Source organism: Gigantopelta aegis, chromosome 15, assembly GCF_016097555.1.
Source record: "Gigantopelta aegis isolate Gae_Host chromosome 15, Gae_host_genome, whole genome shotgun sequence".
Lineage (NCBI taxonomy): Eukaryota > Metazoa > Mollusca > Gastropoda > Neomphalida > Peltospiridae > Gigantopelta > Gigantopelta aegis.
The window spans coordinates 45,811,599-45,824,359 of record NC_054713.1 but is presented as its reverse complement, the minus strand read 5'-3'; the positions used below and the strand labels follow the sequence as shown (position 1 = coordinate 45,824,359).

Sequence of the window (12,761 nt, the reverse complement as noted above, 5' to 3'; positions counted from 1 at the left end):
TAGTCTAACAGGTCATACTGATCAGTGACAATTCCCCCAAATCTATGGTTGGGATGATCCTGGGAGATCAACACAATAGAAGGTGTCAAGTGAAGCCACTCTGCTTCAATGTGGTAAATTGGACGAAAATTGGACGAATTTGGGGATGCTCTAGAGTCAGATCTAACAGATGTGACTTCAGTGTCAAATCACCTTATATAGCCATCCTGGCTAAACACCAAGTACTTAAACATTAACTCAATAATCCCAAAAATGCATAGAAAAGATGTGGCTTCACGTGTAAGATATTCTGACACATGAAGTCACATCTTGCATTCAAGGGATTATTGAGTTACTGTTTAAGTACTTGGTACACTGTTTTGGACATTGGCAAGTAAACACATGAGGACATACCATTTGCGACACTGAGAACACATTGTTTTTGTTCAATAAAAATATTAAAATACTATTTTGTTGCCTCATTTCTAGATGTTCGAGGTATTTCCTTTCAGAATGCAGTGAAGCTTCCAAATCGTGTATTTAATAGGGAGCAAGTATTCAATTCAGAAGCTCCAAATTAAAGTAAAAAAAAAAAAAAAAAAAATATATAATTTAAAATTTAAAAATCAGATTAAAAAAAAAATTTAAAAATTAAATCGTGATTTTTTTCAACCCTGGTGGGTGCTATCGCACTTGTACAGCGCACATAATTTTAATCTGGCAAGTGTGAAAAATAACGCATGTTACACTTAACAAACAGCACACGTAACATAATTTTGTATATTGATTGGCACTAGTTACCTTATATAGCTGATAGAAAGATCTGTTTAATAATACCAGAAAAAAATAATGTTACGAGAATGGTAACGTCCATGGAAGATTTTAATATATGACTGGTACTTATCTTTGCTATACAAATTGGAAAACACAGGTTTAATAGACATCTTCGAAGAGGTACCAATCCGATCAAAACTTCTTTGCCTATTTAATTTATTATTAATTAGAAACAGTCCACTTTTGTAAGGTAATAGATCACAACATCTGATAAGGATAACTCATTTATATTGTTCATATAGTTATGACAAAAAGAGAAAAGCGATTGAATTAAATAGTGACTTCTGTAGCCTACACAAATGAACTCGTTATGGAAATCAACGAAGTCGGTAAAAAACTTGAAAAGTAGATACTGGAAAAGCGATTTTAATCGCTTCTGGACATTATAAATAATATTTGATTGTGATAAAATGTGTTGCTATTTTATATAAAAAGAAATGCAAATAATATAATAAAACATTAAGGAGCTTTTAGACTCCCCGTTTAGTTACATTTTAAATGCATTCAGGCCACACCACTGGAAGGCGTTTTTTTTTCTTTCTGTTTTTTTTTAAACGAATGTGTGTCTCCAATGATGTCTCAGATATGCCATTTGTGTTGGGGGTGGGTTTTTTGGCATTACCGGTACTCAAAATTTGCCGAAGTTGAACACTCTTTGTCGTGACCACAGCAAAATGCATTGTCTACAGATTTCATATCCAAACTGTCCAATCTGTCCTTACGTATATGCAAAAGCATAATTAATATCCCTATCCGATACGCCTGCCATGATATGCTAAATAGTCAATTAGGAGATAACCATATGGAGTTTTTAGATTTGCGGGTGTTATTGTCCATTTGATCCCACATATCTAAAAACACCATATGGTTATCTCCTAAATGACTAATTAGCATATCATAGCGTATAGGATAGGGATATTAATTATGTAGATCTATATACAAATCTATTATTAATATAGAATAAAACTGATTTGGACCAGGCCCGTAGCCAATGGGGGGATCGGTCGACCACCCTACGGGTGGCTTTTTCTTCTCAATATGCCCCCGGACTCTCTAAGCAACTCGCAAGCCCCCTCTCAAAATCTTGGCTATGGGCATGCAGACCATTTTGTAATACAAATAAAATTTTGTAAAATGGTAAAATTCTTTGGATAGCGATCTCAACTGGTCAAATTATTGGTGCGGCAGCCGCCCCTGACGCCCCAGTTCCAGCGGCCATGATATGTACACACTATAGTAACAGTAATCAATGATAATTTTCGACTGTTTCATTTTTGTTTCGTTTGTTAGAAAGTCACAGACCATGTGACTGGAACATGATTTGATGTGCAGTGGCATATTGTCCAATCAGAGCTGTCTGGGTCAGATTATTTTTTACTCTTGGAATTCTGCATGCACACGCTGGTCTACTTGACAACTTATTACGCATTGATGATGATGTTTTTAATCAAATCCTTTCTAATGACAGATTTTGTCAGAGTTTGTATATTTTTTTTGTCAACAACATTGGGGCCGTTCTAGATCAATGACGTAACACTGTCAGAGCCGTTGGTAACGTAACGGTAGGTCAAATGACGTGTTACAAAATGTTGAGGGCGGGAAAGGAAAAGACGTTAGCAATTAATTTTTTGTGTATTTTTAACAAAATAGAAGTGTTGTTTGTAATTATGTGAATATATCGATGAATGACAATCACAAATTTAGTATAAAATCACTATTATATATATATATATGTATATACACTTTACAACACCATGACTTAGTGTTTTCCCTAGCTTGTTTTAGCATGGTGCAGCACCATGCCTCAATAGTCTAGCACCATGTTGCCGTAATCAGCACCATGCCTCAATAGTCTAGCACCATCTTGCCGTAACCAGCACCATGCCTCAATAGTCTAGCACCATCTTGCCTTAACCAGCACCATGCCTCAATAGTCTAGCACCATCTTGCCTTAACCAGCACCATGCCTCAATAGTCTAGCACCATCTTGCCTTAACCAGCACCATGCCTCAATAGTCTAGCACCATCTTGCCTTAATCAGCACCATGCCTCAATAGTCTAGCACCATCTTGCCGTAACCAGCACCATGCCTCAATAGTCTAGCACCATCTTGCCTTAACCAGCACCATGCTGCCCTGAGATTAAACAAGCCTTTTTCAATAATTAATTCTAAAATTGCCTTGATGAAACACTAAAAAAATATATTATTAATTAATAAAAATATCTGTTATATATTTTGCCATTCATTTATTAAGGCAAAAACATTAATTACATTTATGTTTATTTCAATTATTTTTTTTGTCTTTAATGCAAAGAAAAGTGCCCTGAAAATGGTGAAAATGCCCCCAAAATGTTTTGTCTACCATGCCTTGCCAAATTTCTAGGGAAAACACCATGACTGATATATTAAAGGTTGTCCAATCAGAGCTGTCTGGGTCAGATTATTTTTTACTCTTGGAATTCTGCATGCACACGCTGGTCTACTTGACAACTTATTACGCATTGATGATGATGTTTTTAATCAAATCCTTTCTAATGACAGATTTTGTCAGAGTTTGTATATATTTTTTGTCAACAACATTGGGGCCGTTCTAGATCAATGACGTAACACTGTCAGAGCCGTTGGTAACATAACGGTAGGTCAAATGACGTGTTACAAAATGTTGAGGGCGGGAAAGGAAAGGACGTTAGCAATTAATTTTTTGTGTATTTTTTAACAAAATAGAAGTGTTGTTTGTAATTATGTGAATATATCGATGAATGACAATCACAAATTTAGTATAAAATCACTATTATATATATATATATGTATATACACTTTACAACACCATGACTTAGTGTTTTCCCTAGCTTGTTTTAGCATGGTGCAGCACCATGCCTCAATAGTCTAGCACCATCTTGCCGTAATCAGCACCATGCCTCAATAGTCTAGCACCATCTTGCCGTAACCAGCACCATGCCTCAATAGTCTAGCACCATCTTGCCTTAACCAGCACCATGCCTCAATAGTCTAGCACCATCTTGCCTTAACCAGCACCATGCCTCAATAGTCTAGCACCATCTTGCCTTAACCAGCACCATGCCTCAATAGTCTAGCACCATCTTGCCTTAACCAGCACCATGCCTCAATAGTCTAGCACCATCTTGCCGTAACCAGCACCATGCCTCAATAGTCTAGCACCATCTTGCCGTAACCAGCACCATGCCTCAATAGTCTAGCACCATCTTGCCGTAACCAGCACCATGCCTCAATAGTCTAGCACCATCTTGCCTTAACCAGCACCATGCTGCCCTGAGATTAAACAAGCCTTTTTCAATAATTAATTCTAAAATTGCCTTGATGAAACACTAAAAAAATATATTATTAATTAATAAAAATATCTGTTATATATTTTGCCATTCATTTATTAAGGCAAAAACATTAATTACATTTATGTTTATTTCAATTATTTTTTTTGTCTTTAATGCAAAGAAAAGTGCCCTGAAAATGGTGAAAATGCCCCCAAAATGTTTTGTCTACCATGCCTTGCCAAATTTCTAGGGAAAACACTATGACTGATATATTAAAGGTTGTGATATGTGCTATCCTGTCTGTGGGATGGAGCCTATAAAAGATCTCTTGGTACTAATTAAGAAATGTCAGAATAGGATTTGAGATCCAATAGCAGATGATTAGGAAATAAATGTGCTTTAGTGTAGTTAACAAAACAAACTTTGAAATATTTACAAAGTCATATATTCATGAGAAACACCACTTGCCATACATGCCATGGTATACCTGTAAGATAGTATAATTATCATTGGTAATATATGTTTGGTAAACAGGCATGATGCATCTCTATCCAACAAATTGCTGCAGTCCAAGGCACCAGTGTGAAATAATTTTTGTCTGAAAAACAACTTGATGAAAATTGTCTTTAAGCTGCTCTTTTAAAGGAAAAGTTTGCCTTGGTCAGTTGGTACCTAAGGCTCTGGCATGCGCCAAATTTGCCAAGTGTAAATTTTGAAAACAATTGGTGAATTTTATTTTGATTTGGCTAAAGAATTTTAAGTATTAATTGATATTTTCTTACAAAATAACTGGGTATCAATATATTTGGAAGTTTAAGTTTCTGATATGATGACCTCGCTAAAATTTTGTCGCTAGTATTTCACCTACTTGGATTTCACTAAATTTTAAAGTAGACATTGGGAGGGGGGGGGGGGGGGGGGGGGCGGCGCTGACTGAGATTGAGGATGCAAAGCAAAGTTTCTAAGGGATTCAGGAGTATGCTTCCCCATAAACGTTTGAGAACAACATGTCCTGGTATGCAATTTCCTGCATTCTACGACTAAAATAAATTTCTGCCTGAAGATTTACTACCAGTAATATTTTTGATACAACCTCCATAGCCCCCCCCCCCCCTGCTCTGCCATGCCTGATTATTAAATCATTTAAAATAACCGTATATTTGTCTATGTACAAAACATACCTTTATTCACTTAATTCCATACATGCCCATGACTGTATAAATGTTCTTATTTACATTTCTATACTTGTTTTGAAATGTGCCATGTTCTTTGTATTATTCATATAAATAGAAGCAAAGATTGTGTTGTATCAGTTGGGTCTTCACGAGTACTCGGGCACGGGTCGAGTCTAGCAAGACTCGAGTCCGTTCACAGGACTCGAGTACCTGTACAAGATCGAATATAATGATCAACTATAATACAATGGACAATCTAGGACAATAATTTCAGCAGTAGATAATCAACGATACAAGTTACACAATAATTATATGATCATGCACTAGTTTCTCTTTTAAGCTGGCCGTTCGTCTGTCACAACACTGAACATATCAGCCGGTTTCTAAATGCAATACAATGGCATGATTTGGCATCCATGTTCAGCAATGGAATTAAGATGCATAATGCAATTTTACTTTGTTCCTTAATCTCATCATCATCTAGTGTAAGTGTCGGGTACTAGAGTCCAGGTCGAGTTTGACCCTCGAGTACTCGAATCTAATATTTTGGATTCGTGGAGGCCTTATATATCAAACAGTGTGGCACAGAGTCCACAGACAACAGTCACTCCTCCAACCCACTGTATATCAGACGGGACATTGCCCAGTATAAACACCTGACACATGATCGGTCTAGGATCGATCCCCATCACTCGACCCATTGGACTATTTCTCGTTCCAGCCAAATGCATCATGGCTGGTATATATCAAAGGCTGCTATCATGTCTGTAGGATGGTGCATATAAAAGATCCTATGCTACTATTTTGAAAAATTACCTATGATATGCTATTTGGGTAATTACCCTTTTGAATAATTTTTTTTATAATAATAAAAACCTCAAGAGCGGTGGGCTCTGCTGAACACGCTGTTGGTGAGGAAATCGTCGTCAACACTGCCGCCGACATCAGAGCCACATTCGGAACACTCATCGCGATTCTAAAAACAGAAGAAAACACACATCTTTATTTGGAGTCGAATTTATGAAAGGTGATCACGACACATTTATTTTAGTTATTTTGGGTCAAAACAGAACCATTGAATTGGTATAAAACTTGATAATGAAGGAAGGAAATGTTTTATTTAACGACTCTCAACACATTTTATTTACGGTTATATGGCATCAGATATATGTTTAAGGACCACACATATATTGAGAGAGGAAACCCGCTGTCACCACTTCATGGGCTACTCTTTTCGATTAGCAGCAAGGGAAAACTTGATAATGAATGAAGCTTGCTACTAACGGGAAAATGAAGCAGGCTTCCTATCTAAGACTGTCAAAAATTACCAAATGGTTGACATCCAATAGCGGAAGATTAATAAATAAATGTGCTCTAGTGGTGTCGTTAAACAAAACAAACTAACTTTCTATACAACTCTAGTATACTAAAATTCAGCCCTCCCTAGGCACAAACATTATGTTTACCATCAATTCATTGATTTATTTACCATAATTTGACACCCAATAGATGCAATATTTTGGTGCTGAGGTGTCATTAAACAGTCTCTCATTCATTCATTTGCATTTTTGAAAGTAGACTATTTTTTTATTTATTTTTTAATTAGCTCGTTTTCAACTTTTGGGACTCCTGGAGTTGGGGGAGGGGGGGTTGTGTCAGAATTACCAAATTCACTACTTTATTTCTTCATGTGCCAAGGCTTGATATTTATGGAAGATTTTTTTTTTATATATTAACTTTTTTAACCTTTTGGGCCCCACACCTCAGGTCTTTGAGTGGGTCAGAATGACAAAATACCTAATTTTATTTCTCAATGGTTTAAGGAAGCTTCCCATCAAATTTAGGTCAAAATTATTTGAGAAAATTTGAGCACAGTCCCTAAAGCCCAGGGGATCAGAATTAGAGCTGGGCGGTATTGAAATTTCAGGTTCGGTATCGGGATCAGTATTTTTTAGGTGATTTACCTCAGTATCGGTATGCTATTCGGTATTTATACAATACATATATCAATTGGGATTTTCGTTATTCTCAGCTTTAAATGCATGTCCAAGTTAAGTCTCACCCGTTAATTTCATCTAAATAAAAAAAAATCCATACACAAGGCCCTCATCTCTCCCATCTCTCTCTTCTTCTCAGCATTCATCAGATATAAATATTGTTAGTGATAGTGCTTTACCAAATGGCGGGAAAGATTTTTCAATACCAAAATTTTTGTATTTTGATATTTGCTCAGAACAGTAAATCGGTATTGACATAATACCAATACCGGACGGTATATACGGTATACCGCCAAGTTCTAATCAGAATGACTAAATTCTCTATGTGCCTAGGACATTTCCAACAAACTTTGGTTGGAATTTGAAGAGGATGACATAATTATAGTTTAAATGCATTTCATCACAGTCAAGTACACCAAGGCTTTAGTCTGCACCAGGGCTTTAGTCTGCACCAAGGCTTTAGTCTGCACCAAGGCTGAGGCCGTAAAGGGTGTGCTCAAATAAACAAGCCCAAATTAAGTACAAATATGCTAAGCTCAAAACATTTCACCTCAAAATCAACGGAGTGTTAAGCTGTAATTAGATTAAAATACCTTGAATTGCAATTCTGATTATGTAAAACTCTTTACCAGCAACTATTAACATTACTACACTATAAACAGACCTTGATGTGCTCAGAACAGAAAAAAACAAACTGTTGTGCCCAAATTAGTGTTATTTAATGCCTTGTACATATTTAGCTGCATTCACACTTACACTTTAGTCTTTAAATTAGTTTAACTAAACTGGTATAACTAAACAAATTTATATTATTAGTGGGAACGCAATCTTTTCACTATTACTAAAATACTTCAGTATAGCCTCTATTAGAAATTTGCAAAAACAAATAGGCAGAGTTATGTCCCCTAACCACTAGCCACTTCCAGCGCGTTCCGGTTACAGCAAATATGTCTGATGACCACAGTTGTTTGTGAATCTTCAGCTGAGATTTATGCATGCCAGTCCCTGGCATCATAAATACCCCCCACCTATGCTTTAAAAATAAAGAATGATACAGGTAAAAATTAAGTTGATGAAATTGCGTTTTGTAATAACTGACCATGTGTTAAATATAGGAGATGAATCTAGCTAGCTGTTACCAACCCGGATTGTTCTGGTTTTCTTGCATGGAACTTTTGGATTTTGTTTTTCAAATTAATTATCATAATTTTATTTAAACATACAAACACACCTGCAGTTTTAATGAATAGTGTGTAACAGTAGTTAACACAGTTGTAATGGATAATAGAAACATGTTTATAGTGCTCCCCCCGGGAAAGCATTTTTTCATACTATGGAACTTACTACAAGTTATTTATTTCTGAGTTGCTTGTTTTCTAAATTACACACAAAAATAGTATATTGTTAAACACTTTTATTTTTATTTTTACGTCAAACTAAACTTAAATTATTTACAAAAATAACAAAACGATTTTTGTAGGAGGATGGGATGGACTATGTATATACACTGCATTATAAAGTGTACATTTTGCTATAGTAACAGCTAACTATATAATTTAACCTAAAAACATCTACCTATAGTAACAGTACTAGTTTTGTTTACATCAAAATATTTATGTAAACATATTTATGTTGGTCTTGCAAGCCTATTATTTAAGGTACACTGTAGGTAGATGCCCAACATGTTAAAATGAAGACATTGTTGTATACATGATTATAAGCGTAAGTGACAGGCAAAACGAAAAACCTAATATTTTAAAAATACCCCCCCCCACCCCCAAAGAAAACCCCAGTAACAACAACAAATCTGCCCCAAAATAAACAATAGCCTACCTCCTGGTGATTAATGCATCATATATATACACACGTGTAAAACTGTGTCCTTTACACATTGCCTGACAATGACACTGGACTGCGTGATGTGTATTTATGTTGATTTCTCTCTAATACCCATAGCTGGTGTGGTGTGTGTGTGTGTGTGTGTGTGTGTGTGTGTGTGTGTGTGTGTGTGTGTGTGTGTGTGTGTGTGTGTGTGTGTGTGTGTGTGTGTGTGTATATATATATATATAGCCTACTATGGAATGCCTAATTGTTGTGCATAATATTAATAATTGCAGGTGGATAGTCGATTGTAACTATTAAATTGCATATGAAATTGTGTCCATTACACTATGTCCATTACACCTTGTCTGACAATGACACTGAATTCGCTGTTTGCGTATTTTCACCAATAATGCATTTTATTTGCATCGTCAGTATTTAATTAAATTGAATATACGTCATGATGTACGATTTTTTACCCATGTTTATTCCACTGAAAAATATGTGCATGTTTCCTCCCGAAACCGTCTTTATTACAGAGTCAGACATGCGAGGAAGTGAATTTCTGTATCGTTAGTTTCATTATTAACTAGTCTACTGCATAAGTCATAGTAAATAATGCAGCTTGCGATACAGAAAATCGCAGCTTGTCATTTAGTCAAATTAATGTACACTTCCGTTCGTACACAGTGATATATACACAAACACATGCATATTGATTGCAAATATCAAAACTTTATTAAGATGCTGTTTTAACGAGTCAGCCACTTTTTCTTGGTCTCCCCAAGACGAGTTTGTAAATATTTCTGTTGAAACAAAACATATTGTACATTTTCGTTTCTGTAATAGAAGGAGATTGCACACAATCTGACAAACAATATAAGTAATAGAAAACTTTATTAACGTCAAAAAATAAAAGAACAAGTTGATGACTACTCCACGAATCAGTAGTAACAAAGGGCCTTTGTTGCAAGCGACTGCAGCGTGAATGCGCGGTAAGTCAGTTCTAAAGTGGCTAATTGGGGCCGCTTAGCGCTATGCAAATCAAGGGTAGATAAGTATATTACACACACTACAGGAAGAAACCTGACAGCACCACCTTTCAATAATGTTCCGGTTAAATATGTAGGTGCAGACGGCTTTCTTTCTGTAGTTTGTGTATTTTTAGTGGTTACTACAATGTTCGAGATAAAAAAAATTGGGGCAGTATCCCAGCTGGATACTAACATTTCAAAATCTGGTATCCCACCTGAGAATTTAGTATCCCAGACCTTGCTTTTTAAGGTGCACAGGTGCTATCACGCTCGTACAGCGCACGTAATTTCAATCTGGCGAGTGTGAAAAATAACGCACATTACACTTAAGAAACAGCACACGTAAAATAACTTTGTATATTGATTGCCACTATTTACCTTATGTAGCTGATAGAAAGATCCGTTTAATAATACCAGAAAAAAATGTTACAAGAACGGTAGCGTCCATGCAAGATTTTAATATATGACCGATACTTATCTTTGCTATACAAATAGGAAAACACAGGTTTAATAGACATCTTCGAAGACGTACCAATGATATCAAAATTCTTTGCCTATTTAATTTATTATTAATTAGAAAGTCCAGTTTTGTGAGGTAATAGATCACATTATTACCCTCCTGGTGAAGATATAGCGGTGTCGTACAAATTTCGTACGCACCACCAGGTGCGTATTACAAACTGTATTTTGATTTGTCAACAGGGAACAGAGTCAATTTCAATTGGTTGGACAGCGACCTTATTAGCATAACGGGACTATTTTTTTCATTCATAATTAATGTCAAGGTCAGTAACATCCACAACTTTTACTACAAATGTCATTCATTAAAAGTTGATGTAAACTGGACCGCGCGAGAAATATTTTTAAATAAAAAATAAAAATAAAAGAATGAATAGAACAATAATTAAACATATTTATTGTATTTATTATGTGGATTTTTGGTCTACAAATTGTTATTGTCAGTTGTGATTTGTGAATTCATCATTATTAAGGTCTACGACAGTCACTTTTTGGACCCTTGTTTTGGCTTCGTACACAATAAATGAAACATATCCAACGTTAATTTTTTCATATGATATATTTGACAAAAGGTAGTTTTTTTATTTTTTTAAACTTAAACTTAATATTTTTTGTAGAATTATGAAAAAGTAAAATATACTGACCTGTAAACAGCGTTGTTTGCTTGTTGTAGAAATTTAACAGGGGTCAAGGTTAGTAGACCAGTTTTTATTTTAATATGGCGATGCATTGTAATAATATAGCTAATTTTGAATTTGAATGACGTCAGAATTCCAATGACGTCACTTTGCACCTCCTTACAATAACCACAAACTGGGTACATGACGTTTCCGTTTTAAGAATGCTGGAAAAAAATCCAGTGCAAAATTCCTATTGATTTTTTTTTTTTCGAACATTACTGAAGCACCTGAATGTGTTTGAAGAAAATTCTGTGATTGAAAAATTGTACCTTTTACGAAATATGGATTTCAAGTGAAATTACGGTAAGATATGCTATATTTATTGTGTACAAAGAAAGCCAAAACAAGGGCGCGAAAAGTGGGTGTGCGGCTTTAAGGTGTGCGATTTTTCACTCGCCTTTGTTTTTCAAAAGGCAAGGACTGGTATCCCACTTAAATGAAATTCATAAATAACATCATAATAAACTTGACGACACTGTTCTCGTTCCCAGTCTATTGCTATGCCACAATCGAAATCGTGGAATTTGTGAAATTCGCAATCAAATGGAATCGATAAAAATATTTGCGACATCTATTTTTGCGTAATATTAACATAAATTAATATTTAGTAGTAATCTAAAGTGTTTCTGACGTTACTAATAATAAACTTACTGTATAATTTTCTGCAGATCTATGTGGAATCAATATCTCAAATAAAATTTGAAGGGAGGAAACATCCAACAAAAACAATAGGGACGTAGCAGTTCCCAGTCTATTGCTACACCGCTATTGCTCCTGTGTAGCATCAGACTGGGTATGAGTTGGGGGAGATATTGTTACAGCATAGCATTAGACTGAGTACAAGCTCGAAAATACTACACATTACTTTAACTTCACCAGTAAATGATGACTTTCATTGTTTCAGCGAAAAATAAAAACACAGGATTAAAAAAACATTATATGGTATCCTGGTGGGATACTGGGTTATTGAAGTCTGGTATCCAAAATTAAATTCTGGTATCCCTGGGATATCGGGATACCATTAATCTCGAACACTGTTACTATGTAAAATATTTGTGATTGGCAAACTAAAGACGTGACCAATTAAAGTAAAGGTGTTTAGCATCAAACCTAGGATTATTGTTGTATTAGATTGAAAATCTGTCTACTGCTATATATAGATATCTCCGACAGAGATCAAAACCGTACAAATGTCCTAAGTTCTAACTCTCGAATGGCAGAGGTCTCGGGATACTTTTCACATGTAACTCAATCATTCAACCCAAAATATTAGTTGTAATCCATGTAAAAATCAGTGTTTGAAATAAGCACTTGTCTGTTTGTCCTGATAAGTGAAAATCGGCTCAACAAGCAAAATGTACCTCAATGGATGTCCTGTGGACACATCAAATGTTCAGTGCAGTTTCATCTTGAGCAAATACAGTCCTTGTA

The 12,761-nt window shown here is 35.4% G+C and overlaps 1 protein-coding gene across 1 annotated transcript in view; it reads right to left on the bottom strand.

The window, feature by feature from the left end:
• Positions 1 to 12,761, bottom strand: part of LOC121390623 (tumor necrosis factor receptor superfamily member 21-like) — a 32,781-nt gene extending 20,020 nt beyond the window's left edge. The window contains exons 1-2 of the mRNA XM_041522485.1: positions 12,692 to 12,761; positions 6,156 to 6,255 (exon numbers count right to left, since the gene is read on the bottom strand). Coding sequence (XP_041378419.1) covers positions 6,156 to 6,248 — 93 coding nt within the window. The 5' untranslated portion in view covers positions 6,249 to 6,255; positions 12,692 to 12,761. The remainder of the gene's footprint in view (positions 1 to 6,155; positions 6,256 to 12,691) is intronic.